Here is a 20,192-nt window from a genome sequence, read left to right on the forward strand (position 1 = left end):
CCAGAGCATATTTCTCAAAAACCACATCATGTCTATGCAGTTTTCATCACCATGGAGACCTGGGATTTAAAAAATATTGTTGCTACCACAGCTGCATTTGCTGTGCACATCTGTATAGCTAGAGCAATTAATACAGATGGGCAACAGCTGGACCACTGGACACTCTGGGGCACTGAGCAGTGCCCTGCTGCACAGGAGAGCTGAGGAGCTACAGCAAATCACAGATCCAACAAACCGGTTGTCTGCCACCCCGTCTCTCTGGGAGATATACAGCTAACTAAATCCTGGTTCAGTGATTTGCAGAGCTCCACTCGACTCTGGTGCTGATTTGTGTCCAGTGTAAGTCACAGTCAGTAAAAATTTTCTCAGCTTGGCCTCGCTTAACACATTAAACTTTGTTAACATGGAGCATATTTAGCTTCATGAACTTTTTGCTATTCATTTTGTGGAAGCTTTAACAAGTCCACAATCTGCTGTTAACACCCCTGAGAATCCTTGAATCCTGCAGAGATAAAAAAAAATTCAAAACTTTTCAACCTATCAATCATGTGGAACTAATTGCAACATCACAACTCATCGTCTGTCTGGCTCTTATCTCGACTTTTTCTGTCTGACTGAAAAGTGACTTAAAAACCTCCAATATGTGTGCTTGCCACTTATAATTCAGAACTACAAATACACGTCCACATGTTGGACTCAACTCAACTTGACTTCACTGAACCAACTCTTTACACACCTTCCATACCGGGCACATTGCAACCTGAATCACAATTCACAACTGCGCTTCATAGGAGAGAATCATATCTATGTCCTGTCCCAGCCAGCAATACTGTTTTCCACACCCATGTAGATTTTGTTGTGCCTTATGTCCTGATGAAGGTTCATAGTTGATTAGCATTTGTTTAAACCATTTTCTTTGTTCTTTTTAGCTTGGACGTTACTGTAATTAATTAACTTTTTTATATTTAGTAAATTATGCTGATGTTTTATTTATAGATTTTGTTATCATGACCTTTGTCCACCCTGAAGCTGAAACCTTCTGTGTTTTTATTGAAAAGCATTTTGTGTGTATCTATGTATATATATATATATAAGTTAATAGTCTATACATTTGTTTAAGTGGAGTTGGAGTTGAAATATTTTCCAAAATCCAAAAAAACACCACCACTGATTAGGGCGAGGAAAGGTACACTTGGATTAAGAAAGCAGTAGAGTAGTGGTGCATGCTTGAATTTTGATGGATTATGAAAAATGGCAAGAGATCAGACCAGCCAAAAATGCAGTGAGGAGAGCAAAGATGCGCTTAGCACCTGCTCTCTTCACGTCTACTGTGCAATATTCCTGCTGCAGAGAGTAGAAATTGTTAATAAAGTGATCATTTCTGCTTGCTTTGATGTTTAAAGTGCTAAAAGCGTTACAGAACTCCCCCATAAAACAAAAGAAAATTATTTATTTAGAGCAGAAATCTAATGATATTTTCAACCATCCATCCATTGTTTAATGCTTTTCCATTCCCGGTCAACGTTCTGGGCAAGAGGCAGGTACACCCTGGACGAGTTGCCAGTCCATCACAGGGCCAACACACAAAGACAAACAGAGATGAACAACCACTCGTGCTCACATCCCAACCTACGCACAATTTAGAGTCACCAGGTAACCTAGACATACATGTCTTTGGATGGTGGGAGGAAACTGGAGTGCCCAGAGGAAACCCACGCAAGCACAGGGAGAACATGCAAACTCCACACAGAAAGGGAACTGGGAACTGAACCCGCGACCTTTTTATTGTGGAGAGACAGCACTAACCACTACGCCGCCATGCTGCCCTCTAACGATATTTTATCTTAAGAAAATTGCACTTATTTCGTCTTCATAAAAATTTTTATTTGACACATTACACATGATGAAAATGACTAACTCTGAGGCCCAGCAGGTTATTCATGCATGTCATGACAGAGGTCTACCTAATGGCCCGACTCAAATGGCACCATAGTGAGATCTAAGAATGGTCCATGCATGAGGAGTGAATTAGGTAAAGATGTTAGATCTAAAGAACTCAGCTTGGGAAGACTCAGCTCCCTGCTCGATCAAGAGATGTTTATTTCCGTCTGATAATCATTAAATCTCCAGACAGCCAGCAGACTGTGCAACAGTCCAGATCTAAGCATTTCCTCAGTGTGAGTGAGAAAATGGTGACTAAATGACACTAGTGTGGACAACATTAGGTTAAAGTCACAGTGAAGCAGCAGTTAGAGCATGTATTGTGTCATCTTTCTAAATAAGAAAAGTAAAAAAAAGGTTGCTAGACAGATTTAAATTAAATCTTTTGGATGTGATTGTACTGTTCTGCTGCAGGGTGGCTTTGTGAATATAGATACAGAGATGTAGTGACAGGCAAAACTGTGGAGGATAGACAGTCAACAAAAGCAACAGAGCTCTGGGGATGGCAATGCTGGTCTGTCAGGTTCATTCATCCCTTCAATCCAGACAGAAATAGCTCAACAACTATTGGATGGATTGCTATTCATGATTTTTCAGAGGATTAGATTTAATGACTCAGGTGATCCTATGACTTTTCATCTGGGACCACGAGTTTGGCATTTATGATTAAAATGAAATATCTAAACAAGCAGTGGTTGGATTACCATGACAGAGACAACTTTGCATTTAGTGCTGATAAGCAAGTGTTTGCATTTTGACATACTACATTATGATATATATATATATTTTTTTACTAGTGACATTCTGCTCTCATGAAGTGGTACCTCAAACTACCAAGACTAGCTAAGCCATGTCACAAATTAATAATAGTGAGGTCAACTAACTTGGAAAAAATAATGGAATGAGTCTTGGCCATTTCTTTGATGTATCCATCCAATATTGGTAGGTGAAAAAAAAAAGAATAAATCATCCATAGAACATAGAAAACAGTGTATCTATATATACTAATATTTCTATAAAGCAGGTGAAAAGAGTCAAGGAAAGAGACAAAGTTGCTGCAGCCAGCATTGTCTTTGTGAACTGTTTGTGTTGCTGACTGCAGCCATCCGGATCTCGAAACGAGGGATTAGAATGATTTGCTCAGCCACGGCTTAGCCATGTTCTGGCTTTTACAGGCACTGAATTTAATTTGGGATAAAGAAGGAGCCAGTGACTTACTACTCCATATGCAATGGTTTCGCTGTACATCCTCATCTCAGGGTAGATGTTGACCAGGTACCAACGGAAAGTTTTACACTGCAGCCTCTTCCTCAGAGCCTTCCTCTCGGAGATATTGCCAATGTCAATTCCTGAGTCCTGGAATTATTCAACAGCCACGCACATACATGCAAGGAGAGAGAGAGAGAGAGAGAGAGAGAGAGAGAGAGAGAGAGAGACAGATGGACACAAAGCATAAAATTGATTAACTGCAGTTTGTGAAGAAGTGAATCTGCTGATCTACCATTGAGGTGCGTTGTAACCTCGGGATTTTGTTTTTTTTCTTTGTTTTTATCCTAATCTACTGTTGTATTCAAATTGCCACAGCATGCGGCCACAACTGCTAAACTGAGCTGAAGTTGCGAGGCTCTTGAACATTCCTTAGGGGTTCCATTTTATGGTGTTTTAGACTTGTATGGAAGACAGAATTGCTGTACTCAACTACATTTATCTGATGGCTGTAGTAACTGATTACTGGACAGTGCTCTTCTTACATGATGGCCATTGTTAATATGTTATTTTAATATATATTTTCTGAGGATTTCAGTAATTAATTAATTAATCTAATTATCTTCTCAAAACTCACGTGGAGCTGGATATGACAATTTATTTGAAAAGTGAATGGGGTTGAAACAGAGGCCCTCAGTATAGACCCCAGACTCAAAACACCCTGGGACTGGGACCTTTGTATTTGGAGTGTTTGTCATGTATCCAATGAGACATTTCTCCACTCACATGCCTCCCATTAATTATTTTGACACACCTTAGATTTATTTTACAAATTTAGGGAGGATAAATCCCTGGTCGTGAAACTGGACTGCACTAAACAACCTAATGGCATCTTACGTAGATAAACAGATCCTCCTGAAGAGCCAACCAAAAAATTCAACTTGATTCACCAATAACAAGAGACCTGATAGTTTCCCGTACATGCTCAGCTCTGGCATAAGTTTTAAGCAGAATGAAAATAAAATATTACGATAGACAGATTTAATTGCTCATAATTATTTACACTAGGAAGATTTATAATGCAGTATTTAACTCAGTGTTGATACTTGCATTTAAAATATGGAAACTGAGCAGTCACCTCCTTTATTATCCCCATTTTCATCATCTGCTCCATATTGGCTCACCTTATTTCAACTCATGTCATTGATTCCTCTCTTGATTAACTCAAAAGTGTCAGGAGTTGCAAGTGTTGCTGATGACTGAAAGAGAATTCAGATTGGTGCCGATTTAACACTGAGCACCATGTTGATTTTTACACTCTCAGAGGCAAATTAAAACTGACAATTTTGCTGTGTAGTTAAATCATGAGGCTAAAGCTGGGGCTAAATTTCATGCTTCTTGAGTACAGACTCTGTTAAACGCCTCATTATTGACTGAATGAATTGCCTGCAGATGTTCATCTATTCATAACGTGGATTTACATATTCAAACAGATTATGCAGGGGAAGAAAAAAAGCTTCAGTGAACAAACGCTTGACTTCGCCTTTGAGGGATGCCAAATTTAACATAAGATGACATTGTTTGATTATTTATTTTTATTTACTGAATCCATTGCCAAAAATCTATACCCTCTGAAAATTCAGAAAAAAACCCCTAACTAATATACATACACACTTTGCATCAGTTAGAGTCATGAAATCTTAAGACTGATATATGAAGATATATTTCAACTATATGAGTTATTGACACTCTAGATATCTTTATTTAGCATATTTGATCATGCAATAAAGGCTAAAACAGAGATTCAAGGAAGTAAATCCCTTGCATTACTATAATCCAGCTCTTTTTACTAAGTAGCCCTTTAAATTTTGATTGTTGTTATTTGTATTGAGTTTTCTAACTGCTAATTTCTCCATTTGGACCTATTAAATATAATAATGTAATAATTTATTCTGTGCCATGTATTTTATTCAGCCCATTCTGTAAGTGACAAGAAATGATTTCATTGGAACCTTCTGGAGGTGTCAGGGGCATGATTTAGCTGAACATCTGTGATGGGAGGAGCATAGCTGATAACCCTCTAACATTCAAAGTCCATGGCTGAAAAACAGAGCTGCCTGTTGGCTAAGCAGATTTATGATGGTATCAGTAGTTGATATTATCTATACTCATATTTTTTGGTGTGTGCGTCATTTTCCACATCTGATTCCTGCGTGTCCCTTTATAATACAAAAAAGCTTTAATCACACACACACACACACACACACACACACACACACACACACAAATACACACACATACACAACCCATATATTGTGATGTGGCCTTTTGGAAAAAAACGCTAATATGGTGACACCTACTTTATTGCACATATTAATTGACCTGACATCAATCAATTAAGCCAATCAATTTAAAACTGACAAACAAGGTTTAGAAGCTTCGCCACATGGCATACATTGACTTATTGTAACTGTGAACAAAGCTCAGAACATTTAGCAATTTCAGGGACATGTTATCTTGTTCAGTTACAGTTACAGTTACTTACGGCTTCTGTTTGTTTTTATTTGAAATTTTCTTTTATTTTTTATTTTTATTTTTATTTTAAAGATTGACTTTTGGTAGTAAACAGTTTGCTCAGAAGACTGTTCCATAGAATAAAGATGCAAATGGAAAATGTTGAAATCCTAGTGGGATAAAGGGTGAGGATGCTTCCCATACCACTTAAACGCCAAACCCACATCACAGAAACATGATCTTTGCATAAAAATTGGTAGTGGGACCTGCTAGTTATACACCAGAGCTGCTCAAAGTGATCAGACAACACTGGAACTATTGAGTGACAAATGGCACTGTGTTTATAAATCCTTGTGCTCACACAGTTGGATACATTTTTCAAAATCTGATTAGATCTTTAAAATTATTTTCAATAATTTAATTTAACTGTTTTATTTCATGGGTTAGGGATTCATGGGTTTTACTTTGTTTGATATTAAAGTAATTAAAATGCAGTTACACAAATCACATAAAAAAACCCAAAACACTGCGATCTTTGTATTCTGTAAAAGACCACCAGAGATATGGTCACTCACCTCTAGGGGGATATTCCAGGCCATGTACACATGGCTTTTAAATTCATCCATCCAAACTTCTGCAACTCTGAGAGCATTTCGCCGCACATGAGATGTTAGGTCCTCAGTGTAAGGTTTGTGAGCGCGCTCAATGTGGGCGATGCGAGCACATGGCAAGACTTCAACACTCCCGCCACACTGCCAAACCTGGTTTTAAACATGACAAATATAAATGAAGAGACAAAATTAACATGCACTTAGAGCAATAATCTGATAAAAGTCTGATCAGTCAGCTTTCCTTTTTGGAGGTCATCTATGGTCTCACGTTAATCATTTTCAAGGCCTCAGCTATTATAAAAGCTGCACAGATATACTGTGACCTACTGCAAGCCTTTCACATGGTGTTCATCCATTATAACTCAGCATTAGTTTCTGTGGAGAGCTGAAGAAATGGCTCGAGTTTACTTTAAAAGCAAATTGTTTTAAGGTAGTGCAGAGCAAGGTTCGACTCTATGACTGTGTGGGTTGAACCTGGCTGTGCCTCGGTGAGTTCACTACTCCTGCTCCTCCCACAGTTAAGACATGCACATTTAGGTTCATTTGTGACTCTAAATTCTCTGTAGGCATCATTATGAGCGTGATTGGTTGTTTGTGATAGACTGGTGACCTGTCCAGGGTGTAGCCTGCCTCCTCGCAATCCTGACGGATAAGCAGTATAGATAATGGATGAATGAATGTACATTGTCAAAAGAGAATCTTTTGATGACCATAATCTTATGTCTGAGTTTTTTCTTTATGCTCAAAAATTTTGAAAGCGCAGTGGTGAACATTTGTTCTTTTTCATTTTTTCTACAGTACAGTTATTCGGCATTTTTGCAAACACTTTGGATCTCAATCCAAACTGTCAGTATGGTTGTCGCTGATCACATCACCTCTAGGTAGCTCACAGACTTCACCATACTGGCCGTACTGGCTGATAAGCAGAGGCCTTTCACAGCTGTATCTTAATGTGTCCTTGACTGTGAGAAAGAAGTCTTGCTGGTGTAAAATGTTAATGTCCCAGGTTCCAGAAGGAGAAGCCAGAGTCCTTGATGACCAAATGCCAGTGGCACTTAGCGCCCACATAATGAAGACCTCTGGGAGGCACAGGAACCCCAACTTTTCCCAACATTAATTCAGCTGACCGGGAAAGCTAATTTCTTCATAGAGACTAAAAGCTTTTCCAGAAATGCAATTTTACTTTCTGTAATGGCTTTTCAGCATCATGTGCATGTTAAAGTCTAGATGTTATTCAAGATTATGTTCTCAGATTACTCAAATCTTGCATGCAGCAAAAAGCAAAGAAACAAAAGAAAGCTGTTTCCATACTTTCACATTTTAAATTAATTAAAATTAAGACTGAAATATTTAGTTATGTAGAAATGATGATTTACGTAAACCCACTTGATCTATATTTTTATGAACATTATTTTGTGTTTAGCAATCACAATCCCTATATCAACTTTTTAAATAATTGTGCCATTGTTTGACTAATAAATCAAAACAAAAAGAAATAAAGAAAAAGAGATGTACTTCTGCGTTACATCAAACTTTGAAAAGAACAAAATGAGATTGAATTAGGGAATGAATAAGACTGTGCAAGGTTGATGATTACTAAAATTTGGCATCTAAAAGCAATTCAAAGACTAAGCAGGAGGAAAGAAAGTGGGCTCATATTAATCCTGATGTCACTACCAGCACCTGTGGAACATGCTGAATCACCGGTATATGCTGATCACAACATTAATTCAGAAAATATCCCACAAGATTGTCAACTACGAAGCCTAACCATATTTATCTAGAAATACAGACAGAGGTTTTAGCCATGTTTGATGTTAGGGACTTTGACAGGTAGCAGGTGAATTTGAGTCCGCCTGTTGCCAGAGTTATATGTTTCTGGCCGGTGGGGGTGCTGGACCAAATACCAGCTCACATTGGGTGAGGGGGGGGGGGGCATCCTGGACAGGTCGCAGGTCCATCACATGGCCAACACACAAAGACAGACAGAGACCAACAACCACTCGCACTCAGACCTACAGAAGATTTAGAGACACCAATTAACCATAAGCATGATGTGTTTGGACAGTGGGAGGAAACCGGAGTGCCCGGAGGAAACCATGCAAGCACAGGGAGAACGTGCAAACTCCACACAGAAAGGCCCGAGCCCAGGAACTGAACCCGTGACCTTCTTATTGTGTCCCACTTATATGTTATATGGTTAAGCTTACTGAAGAAACCATAACTTAATACAGGACCACTAGATAAGTATCAATCTAAGCTTTGTTTAAGAATGCTAAGACTTGCATCTCAGCAGCTTTCATCCCACACACACACTCACATATTTATATATATAAAACACTTTTAATGTTTTAAGTCTGTGTTCAGGGCCTGTCGCATCAATGCATTTTTAAAGTGATGAATGGTCATCTGCTTTCTATGGATTCAGTTTCTACATTTTCCTTGTACAAATTCCATTGGATTGTGTAGCTAGAATTCAATTAAATCCAGAAAATCTGACCACATACATCAATTTAACTGTCTTCCTCAAAAATCAAAACAAACAAACAAACAAAAAAATAAAAATAAACAACTAAATACTAAGCAGGATCCATCATATCTGTGTGATCTGCTCCATCCTTGTACTTAATCCTGTCCTCTTCTCCATCATCAAACAGGAATAACAAATATTAGATACGACAACTGTGGATGTGCCTGTGACACTTGCTGTCAAACAATTCTTCCCATGACCTCTTGATGTGCTGTCACAGACAATTATTCTCCTTAGTGTTTTTATAAACCATTTTCTTTCTAAAAAAAATCTTTCTCTAAGAGATGAAGTGTGTTTCAATTTCTTTTGCAAGAGTAAAGCTCTGACCTGTTTTCGGTTGCACACATTGCAATGATACACTGTATGTATTTTCCACATACGCTTGGGGTGTGCTATTAACAGGCATTAAAACACGCCCGAATACGTATAGTCTCACGTGAGCTGTAAAGGCAGGGATCAAAATATATATCTGTAGCTATTTATAGAAAAATTTTAACTATATCTAAAAGCCACTTTGTTTTACTCTAATTTTGTAACTTTAAAATGGCATAAATCAAGTTTGGCATCTCAGTCTGATTAGCTATTATAGGATTAAATGTGAATTAAAGGATCAGGTGGTTTTAAACACCAGTGCTTCAGGAGAAACTGTTTAGTTGCACCTGCAGAGGTTTCCTGAGATCACACTGAACTCCAAATTGCTGGCTGAAATGCCTAATAATCTGTAATTCCTAACCACAGGTCAGTCTAGAGACTTGAATGTGTATTGCAGTAGCTATAATCAGGGGGCTAACTGTCATGCTAAGAAATCACTTTGCTAATTAAAGAATTGATAAGTTTTAGCTTTATACTTTTTTTCCAAGGAATCCATGTAGCTTTGTATGGTTCACAATGAAAGAATTTCCTTGTTTATGTCACACTGCTTGTTATGCAGCCTCACAGTGAAGCCTTTTGACTGAAATAGGCACTATTAGCTCAGAGCATTTTAAAATCTGACTGCCTACTTTCACCTGATTGGCCAACGTCCAAGTGTCTCCTGATGCTGCAGCCGCCACATCTTGTGAGCACCAAGGAGACACTGAAAGCAAACTGAAACTACCTTAGAACATGATATAATTGGTTGGAGATGGCTGTGACTCAAATTTATCTGTACGCATTTGAGTCTGGAGCCCGAAGTCTTTTACTTTGTCTTCAGGCAATCTGCATATCAGCATTTTCTGATGTGCAGTATTTTCTGAATGCACTAAAATGCAAACTCAATTGAAAAAACAAAGCTGCCAAAAATACAAATAGCAATTTTGCTTGTATTATGCTATTGTACTGTTGAAAAACATCTGTATGGTAAACCTATATGATGTATTCTTGAGAAAACAGCAAAAAAGTAGTTTAAAAGGGCTTTAAGCCCTAATTGCCATGATGCGGATACAATTAGAGAAGTATAAGAAGCTTCCAATTGCTTGATAATTGATTAATTTAAAAAGGAAAATGGCAACAATGACTTCTATCGACTTTATTCAACCTTTTGAATTGCGGAATTTCTTCAGTAGGTGTACACCATTCTGTAAAAAAACATGAGGAGCCTACAGCCTTGTTAGTAACTCTCAGAGTGATGCTTTGTGCATAATGCTGATTATTTAATTATTGGTTTCCTGTACTTCTAGAGTGACGATTACTCTTCCTGGAGTACAATCTACTGACACATTCACAATGCTAGCATGCTGAAAATAGTTCAGTACGCATCATTCTCTAATCCTCACCCTAACATTACCTAATTCACATCGGACACAATGACAACTGATCTGAAATATTTAATTGTAATGTTGCCCTGATGATGGCACCAGATCAAAAGTGAAGTCCTTATGCATTGAATTTTTGTGCCATATTCAACAAATAACCATCTGACAGTTATTGAGCTATTTAAGGCTGAAGTAAAATGGGAAACTGACTGCAATTCCTAGAGCAGTGTGACTATTTTGAACAAAAATCAATAAATAAGGAAATAATAAATGAATTAGTTGCAGCTTAGTAAACACACAATTTTGGAGTTTTTGTCAAGCTGAAATACCACAGTACAGTAAAACACTGAAGGCAAATAATGCCAGCACTTTCTAAAACACACTCAATTAGAGCTTGTATGCAACCTCTACCCAAAAATAATCCACCATCCATTCCTCAGTGTCAGTGTTCCCTTCTGACAATGAAAACAATGCTTCTGAAATTTTAAGTCGCCCCTGTAGTTAACCATTAATTCTCTGTTGCCTATTTTGAATTAATTACAAGAAATTAATTACTGTCAAGACAGACGTCAGGATCGTCCATTACTATGGGAGAACTATATTGTTATTACCATTCAAAATAAAGCAATTTGATAGAGTTGAATATTTCTAATTGCGCACTCTACCTGATCAAACCCACTGTCTAATTTACATAATGACTCGCACAATGTAATTTCCAGTTCACTGCTGACACCAAGAGCATGGCTCAACAACACTGCATAAAAGACTGTTTTACTCTTAGAGGTGCACTCCACCTCTATGCTGCAAAAAAGGTTTTAAAATAGCAACATGTGATCCGTGTCATTTAGGAGATGATATCATAGTTCATGCACAGCGTGGTATAGACACATCACTGGTATACGATTGATTCTACTTGGTATTAAACAAAGTCAAGCCTTCACCTTACATCAGCATAACAATTTTTCTTTTCCTTTGTAAACTTAAAACTCACCTCCTCAAAAATTCCTACACGTCCTCTCCTATATCCAAGTCCTTAATACCACATCCCCCCTGCAAATATGGTCCTAAATCTGATCTATCTCGCTCTCCAGCCATACATTATCAAATTCCTTTTAGTAGAACTTTTTCTGGCAGAGAAATGCACAATTTTTATCAGTGTTTGCTCATATCTATAATCAGGGTACCATCAGTATGAGCCTAAGTGTATTTTACTCCTGCCTTCATAGTAATGTGCTTGGGATAAGAGCAAAAGTTAAATACCTTTAATGGGTATGTAATGCCTTTTACTAGTTTTTCTATGTACAGTGGGTTTCACTTAGCAAGCAGATAATCTAGTGGATTACAGTGGATTTTGATGTGAATATTCAGAAAGTTTAATTGTTAATCATAATAATGATGCATATTTATGATGCAGTAATATGTTTAAATTTAATGTTTAGACATTCATTTACTGTGATGAACTTTCATCTACCTTTGGTTTGTATATGATTCGCTGTATGAAAGTAACTCCATGAAAAATCTATTTTTAGTGTCAGCTACCCTCCCCCTGCAGGCTCAGGAGGCTGTAACGTGTTTGTATTTTTTCTTTGCTGTATAAAGCGGCAGCTTGAAGTTGTGTCAGTAGCAACAGATTAAAAAAAGGCCCAAAAATGGTCAGGATGTAGATAAAATACCTCAAACCACTGTTGCAAAATAGAATAGCTCATCAAAAAAATTGCTGACTTTCTGCAAGCTATATAAAACAAACTCACTGGACAAATTTTCAACTTTTGGGAAGTCACCAAATTAACTAAACGGTGGGTCAAAATGATATTCACTTTGAAACATATACATTAAAAAATCTTTTAAGTGTATGTCTGTGTCATTGAGAACCATTGTTTTAAAATGACTACAACCTACCACTACTTTCATCTTGAACTGCCAGCCAAAATATTAGACTTCATAGGAGTTGCCTTGGTGATTATGGGGTACCCCCTCATTAACACATTATTAAAATGATACCTTAAGGTATTTTGGCCCATTAATGCCCTAACACAGAAATGAAATGCTAATATTATCAAGTTACATGGTGCATGCATCGTGAGAAGTACTTTATAGTGCCTACAAACCGTAGGCAGGGTACATTCTGGACAGGTCGTCAGTCCATCACAGGGCCAACACACAAAGACAAACAGAGACGAACAACCACTCACACTCGCATTCACACCTACAGACAATTTAGAGTCACCAGTTAACCCAAACATGCATCGGTGGGCGGAAACTGGAGTACCCGGAGGAAACCCACACAGACACGCCGAGAACATGCAAACTTCACACAGAAAGGACCCAGGCCGGGAACTGTACATGCAACCTTCTTATTGTGGGGTGCCAGTGCTAACCACTATGCCGCTGTGCTGCCCATAAACATCATATCCATTAACAAAAACTGAATGACATTTGAAAAAGGCTATAGCTAAAGGCTAAAGCACACCTCCTTGAAAATGCTTTTTCCTGCAGGAAACCTGGGTTTATTGGTAGATCTGTAGAAATTACAGCATTTCTAGCAATATTAGTCACAATATCTATAATCGGTTTAGAATACATCAAGATAAAGCAAAACAGAAATCCTGTGAAAAATGGCTTGCAAACAGGGATTTTGTATGAAGCATGTGTAGCAATGATATTCAAAATAATAATCACTGATGTGAAAATGAGACGTTATCTCAATGACCAACTGTCAAACCATAAATGAAATGCACCAGCATTGGAAAGACATGCTTTTAAAGCTACCTGACAAGATGAGCAGAACCTTAAGAGCTGTGTGCTCCATATATTCTTGTGATTTACTATGCTGCTTTAGAAATGTGCTCAGGAAGGTTTTTTTCTATCTTATATACTGTATCTGAGTCTATCTGCTTTCATCTCCACAAACCAGCTCTCCCATGCCCCAAGCCGAAAATTTCCTGCCACATTGTAGGGCCACTCAAATCACTTGTACTAAAGAAGTCTAGTTTAGCCAGTTTCTGACTGAAATAAAGTCGGTATACAGAAAAAAATAAATAAATAAAAAATAAAAAAAATTCTAGAAGGTTTTATTAGATTGACAAAGAAAAAGTTAACGGTCTGCCAATGTTGAGGATCAATGTTTTGCACACCTATATTACATTGATTTTGATGACCCTCACTTTACCCTGAACATAAACTGCTAACAAGGAGTAAATGCATATAAAAGCAATTTGTAGGCGACAGAGTTGCATATACAGGCCAGTCAACATTCGTAGCCTTGAATTATTAATGTCGCACTTACAATCACATCTCCCTGCCTAACTAAAAACATGGAATTTTCTAGAAGGGCAGAGGTGTTGATTTGTAGATATATTTCTTCACTGGCTGTTTGTTTTCTCACTATGCAGCCCTGTTAATGTTATTCCTTTGCACACCCAGCCATGGGAAACCAGTGATGTGTTAATTTGAGTTGAATTATATTCTCAGAGACTAAATAAGTGTTTCAGTAATGATAGGTAAATTTAAGCAACATCCAGTCTTTCATTAAGCATGGATAATGAAAACAAATAGGAAATACTTTAACAATTCAGCATTCAAAACTATTGAGTTAATTGTAATATTTTTTGATTTTATTTGAAAAATATAACATTTATAACCATTTTGACAAGCGTTTTCTTTCAAAATGCCTTCGACTGCTTTAATATTGGAGACCGACTATTGCAGACCACAAGCAATAAAGAATTTAATTCGGCAGTTTTAATAACAAGTATCTCTCGGCACATCTATGCTGGGGAAATCCAAACAGTGGCGAACCAACCTCAGAGATGCTTCTTTCCAAATAAAACCCTGCAGTCAGAGCAGCAGATCACGGATTTGCTATGAGGATGTGAAATTAAATCCATTGAGAAAAAAAGTCTTTGTGATGAGGGATCTGACTTATTTTTTTAATCTAAACAGTTTCCTTCTTCAAAATTGTTACCATCAGCACCAAGTGTAAATCACTCAGAGATGATGGCATTTTGTACACACAGGAGCAACTTGTGGAGCGAAACATTTCACACAATAATCAAACACACTCATGCCAGTAGTTATTAGGACTTTTACATAGGCCCATAATATTTTCATACAAATATCTGAGCTTTCTATGGTGTTTACTAGAATACTTTAAGGTGCCCTCACTCAGGATGTGTTCACACCAAAACACATTTTATGTATCACTAAGGTGTCCCCCATAAAACACCTCAGATGCCATTTTGGCTTAAACATCTGCAATATCTATAATTTACAGTCAGCCACATTCACAGACTTGTAGTTTTCCTCCCTTTTGTCTTTTGTCTCTTCGTTATTCAGGGCAGTTTCCTGCTATATGCAGACTATGCAAATGCATAGGGGCTCTTAAGCCACGACTGTAGGAGGCTCCCAATGATGAATGGTCAGGCTCATCGAAGGAAATGTATCATTATCAGTTGTAACCGAGTGAGACAGATGATGCTAGGCATGTCACCCATCTTTTGGTGTGGTGGTGAGTGTAGCTGACTCTTGACCCGAACACTGCAGGTTTGTGACTAGCTTCGGGCATGATCCAATTTGTGCTTAACTTTGTTTATTCCTTTTACGTTTTAAAAACAAATGTAGATGTAGGAATGAAATGAACCACAATAACAAGCTGTGGCTTCACTGTGGATCATCTAAGGGATTAGGAATCTCTCTATTGTAGGTTGGCAAACTGGGGGCTTGCGTAACAGCATCTGTGGCCCCACAATGCTAGAAATGCAAATTATTTTATTACAGCTATCTATAGATCAGTCAAACTTTGTGAAAATTATTATTTGGTTTTACCCTCCTACTGTAGGTCAAAAGCACCAAAGGTCATCCAAAATCTTTAGTCCCCATTGGAGCTGTTTAAATATTTGAGGTAATGAATATGTAAATCAAGGAACAGATCAGGTTTCATGTCACAATACATACTGCAGCGGAAAATGAAACCTGCAGTAAATATTCTATGGCAGAGAGATCCCTTCTGAGATATTGTTTTGTAAATTTAGAAATGCAGAATAAAAGCTCAGGAAGCGGTTTGAAAAATGAAATACCAGTTAACATATATCATACAAAGTCACACTTTGCTGAAACTCTGCTACCACAGCTCACTCACAACCTGCTGCCACATGGTGTTCAATCTCCCCAAGTCCTCTGACTGTATATCACTCCCTAATGCTTATGGTAACAAGACACCAAGAGGAAATGCATCTCTCTGGATTAGTGTTGTTGCTCCAGCCAGTATAACATTTCCCTTACAACTGGGATGACTGTTCTTTTCGCCCTTTCTGTCCTCTGAATGAAGCAACTCAATCTCCATGTTTTGACATGGGTCAAAGTTTTCCTATAAGCTTGGTTAAAGAGGACAGAATGGAATTGTGTTTATTGTTTATTGTGATACGCAACCTTATATCATGCCACTTCACTACCTGCCCTTCTGTGTGATGACCATGATCCAGCCCCAATACATTGCAACTGTGTCTCATTGCCCCTCCTGCCCCACTGTTTTTAGACTTTACCTTTCCCTCTGTATCCCTGTGTCTTATTCAAGAGATGAAAGTCTAGCATTTTTTCTGTGTGTGTGTCCCTAGTTAGGCAGTGTATTGCAAGTCTGTGTATTTGGACCTTGCCTTTTAGACTAAAAATTTGAAACTGATACATCACGGCTTGCTGTCTAATTTACTGACGCCTTTTATCAGGCTCTTTGATGAAAAAGTCCCATAACTGTCAATTTATGTTCACAACCAATTTCTCTGTTTCGCAGTTATACGACATTATTAATTTTCATGATAACAAATCAGTTACTTAAGCTCTAACAATGATACACTGAATAACAGCTACATTAAATAGCTTTAACGCCACTGTGATACCATTGTCATGATTTTTGTATTTTTTAAGAAGAACACCTAAAAACAAGGCAAGGACAGGTGCAAAAGTAATTACAAACAATAATAAATAAACAAAATGAAAGCAGGTATAATTTAAAACTGTTAACATCTACTGTTGGTATTTTTCATGCAATACCTTGCAGGCAATTTAAATAGTTTTGCAATCAGTTCTAAATGAACCAGACTAGCAAAGCTAATCAGAGTTCTGAGAGTGGGTGGACATTTGTTAGAAGTCATGGTAGCATGTAGTTGAATACTGATAATGTAGTTCTTATAAGAATAATATTCCCACATTTTCACTATAGAAAATACTGTAGTTGCTTTTTGATTACTGGAAATCTTTTTTTTTTTTTGTATTAGATCCTGGTCCAAACAGCATTACTGTTATTAAATATGCCAATGTTATATTGCATAAAGCAGTGCTATGTGTAATGATTGTACTAGAGGGCTTGCGCTTTGTCAGACAAAAGACTTTCTCATTGATTGTCCTGTTGGTCTGAGATTACACAGTGGAGTTCAATAGATTTTCTGCAGCATGGGGGTCATGAAACTCAATCAGTGCTGTTCTCCAATTACAGAGTCATCATGGTGCAACATTTTGCTATTCATCCTGGATGAATATGCAATAGTCTAGTACTTTTGTACTTTTCAAATGATTGATAAAGTCACACACGAGGGAAGAAACTGAAAATCTGATGCACCTTTTAACACAGCTTTTTCTTTTTTTCTGGCACCGTTCTTTTACAGTACCTATATTGTAAGATCAATGAGAAACAGCTGAGTCACTGGTTAATGTCGAGTGGATGTGCTCATATCTTTTGTGGTAGTTTCAGTTACTGTGTTTTACATTTCATTTTAAGAAGATATAAAAATGTTGAGGCCAAATGTAAGGGAACCTGTTTTAAAAAGCTGACATAAATACATTTTGCATACATTTTGTTCTCCTGGGGATTGAATTTCACTTCTGAATTGCGAGAATTGAGCATATTTTACTTGGGTCCTGCAAATTAAGTACAGATAAAGCAGGACTTTCCTGCAGGGCATTACTGCAATGCCAAAACGACTGGCTGGAGTGCTGTTGGAGTCTGGACTGTTTTTCGAAGAGCACACTAATCTCCTAGCTTAAACTCCTACAAACTTCCTTCCCCTCCCTCCTCCAATGCTCCTCATAAACCTAGCTTCTCTGCTGTTGTGCACTGTCAAGATCAGATGATGCTAACCCCACAGCAGTGTTGAAATGGACTGCTGGCGGAAAGGTAAGTTGAGCCTATCAAACAGGGAACCTGCAAAGTATATTTTAAGGTTGTCAAAGTTATTGATACTCAAAAAGTATCTATACTAAAATACTGTAACTGGATACAAAACTCATTTCCAAAAGTATCAATATGAAATGCGCCTGACTATCTTTTCCATTCACACCTTCAGACGTATGCATAAGCCTGCATTTGGTACATGTATAAGTCAAAGTCAAAGTCAAAGTATAAGACCTTTAATAAGAAAGAGTTGCAGAAATAATTATTTATTTGTACTCATAGTTCAATAAAATTTTCATGTGTTTTACATTGTTTTTAAAATGCTAATACAAATTATATGATGCATTGTTTATACCGAGTACAAATTGCATGCAAAATATCTGGAAAGGCTCTATTATGCAAATCATTATTTTGACAGTAATGGTGTTTTATTGTTGCTTAAATAAATACTGTGCCCAGACCCATTATTATAACAGTTTTTCATTGCCTTCAATGAAACTCAGACCTATGGGCAATTTAGAGTCACCAATCAATGTGAACATGATGTGAGACAGTGAGAGGAAAACGGAGCACCTGGAGGAAACCCACACAAGCATAGGAGAGCCTGCAAACTCTGCACAGAAAGGCCCCAGGCCGGGAACTGAACCTGCAACCTTCTTATTGTGGGGCAACAGATCTAACCACCATGCTGTTCTGCTGCCATGTGATAAAATCATCAATGTTTCCAGATATAAAGCAGTTGGTAGGGCTGTTTTCAAGACTAGGAATTCTAAAAGTATGTTATTTCTGGAGGAAAATTACTTGAGGGACCAATCTTCCTTCTTGACTGATGATTGCATCTCTGTCATTAGTGAGAATGGATATTTCCACATTTAACATCTTGTAAGCTTGTCTCCATTTCCTTCTCAGAGCGCAATCAAGTAAGAGTGCATCGAAAGAGATGTCCTTTATTTCTCTATGCTATTGAACTGGCTCATCGCTGTATTAATGATCTTTGTACAATAGATGTGAGCTATCATTAGCAATCCCTAAGGATGGTTGTTCTTTCTTCTGCCCGTCTGCTTGTGATAGTCCTGAACTGAACACACAGTAATATTCAGCCCCAGTCAAAGCTGATGATAATGTACAAATTAAGATATATCACAATTACATGAAGGCCCATAGGGACTAACTTCAAAACGAAAATGTGATTCAAAAATAGCATTGACACTTTTTACATACACCTATACATATAACAGCTTGTACTAAAATGCAGATGTGCATTAAATTTGCATTGTAAGTACTAGTTAGGCATACTAGTGTTAAATATGTTAGGAGATGCTCTTGATAGAAATAAGACTTCGAGACATTCTTTGAAATATAAAGGGATGCCCCTGCTCTGATAGCATTTGGTAGCTTATTGGGGAAGCAGAGACCACAGAAGAACATAGTGGCTGACAGAAGGAAGGAAGCCAATATGGGTTGATGAACAGCAAGGAGACCATGTGTATATTTGGGCTGACTAACGATTAGACTAAATGCCAAATTTTGGACCATCTGCAACGGTCACTGTGCCTGTAAAAGGGAAACATACTAGAGGAGCAATGTCGTTGTTGAGCTGAGAGACAAAAATGGCTTGACTAGGAAGGGATGAAACATGGTCGGAGACAGATAGGAATTTCCGAATTCAGGATCAATAAAGGAAATCTATAAATCTACCTAGATCGCTAATTTCTTGTGGCCTACGTTGGGATGAAGGATGAAGAATCATTTTTGATATGACAATATCACGTCAAAAATTGGTTTCTCTAGCTATGATGACAGAAAAATGAAAATGAATGCTACTCCACTGCTTTCACTCCTCATACTGACAGGTCACAGAGTGACAAAAATTCCCAACTGTCCAAGGATCACAAGAATTTTTTGCATTTTTGTATGATTATGAAAATAAGAGTATTACATTTTTGTGTTTACTATATCGCACTATTAAAAACATAAAACTGGTGTGTTTATCATGAGTAAATTAAATTATTTCAATGGTTGGACTTTTAGATAAACAAAGGAGAAAATATCAACATCAACCCTATGGCTCAAACATGTCACTCAACAGCATTTTAGGCACGGACTGCATTTGGTTCTCTCTTATTTTCTGTGTTATTATTGTAATTAATTTCATCCAGCCAAAGTTCAACTTTCATGGAGTGGTCCTGGTGAGTACTTCACTAAATGTTTCCATTAATCTAGTGAAGGTCAGTAAAACAAGCAATATAAACACTGATCTAACACAGTTTATTAGACATTATTATTGAAGTAATACTTAAAATCTCGTCATACTGCATAACAAAAGCTTCAAATTAGGTACCACTGTAAACGCATTATAGGATGAGTTTGTTTTCTCTGCCACTCTTTTTAAAGATTTAACTTTGATGGTCAACTTCCAACCTATGGATGGGAAGTCTTTGGCTGTCTTCAGAGAAAATGGAAATATGAATTCGGGAAAATTTTAGATCTGAAAG

The 20,192-nt window shown here is 37.5% G+C and overlaps 1 protein-coding gene across 2 annotated transcripts in view; it reads right to left on the reverse strand.

Annotated features, from left to right (window-relative positions):
- Nucleotides 1-20,192, reverse strand: part of galnt18b (UDP-N-acetyl-alpha-D-galactosamine:polypeptide N-acetylgalactosaminyltransferase 18b) — a 63,883-nt gene that overhangs the window by 9,400 nt on the left and 34,291 nt on the right. The window contains exons 7-8 of one of the 2 annotated variants that reach the window (XM_029497934.1): nucleotides 6,237-6,422; nucleotides 3,160-3,297 (exon numbers count right to left, since the gene is read on the reverse strand). In XM_029497934.1, coding sequence (XP_029353794.1) covers nucleotides 3,160-3,297; nucleotides 6,237-6,422 — 324 coding nt within the window. The remainder of the gene's footprint in view (nucleotides 1-3,159; nucleotides 3,298-6,236; nucleotides 6,423-20,192) is intronic. The other variant, XM_029497935.1, reaches the window with a different exon arrangement.

Source organism: Echeneis naucrates, chromosome 3, assembly GCF_900963305.1.
Source record: "Echeneis naucrates chromosome 3, fEcheNa1.1, whole genome shotgun sequence".
Lineage (NCBI taxonomy): Eukaryota > Metazoa > Chordata > Actinopteri > Carangiformes > Echeneidae > Echeneis > Echeneis naucrates.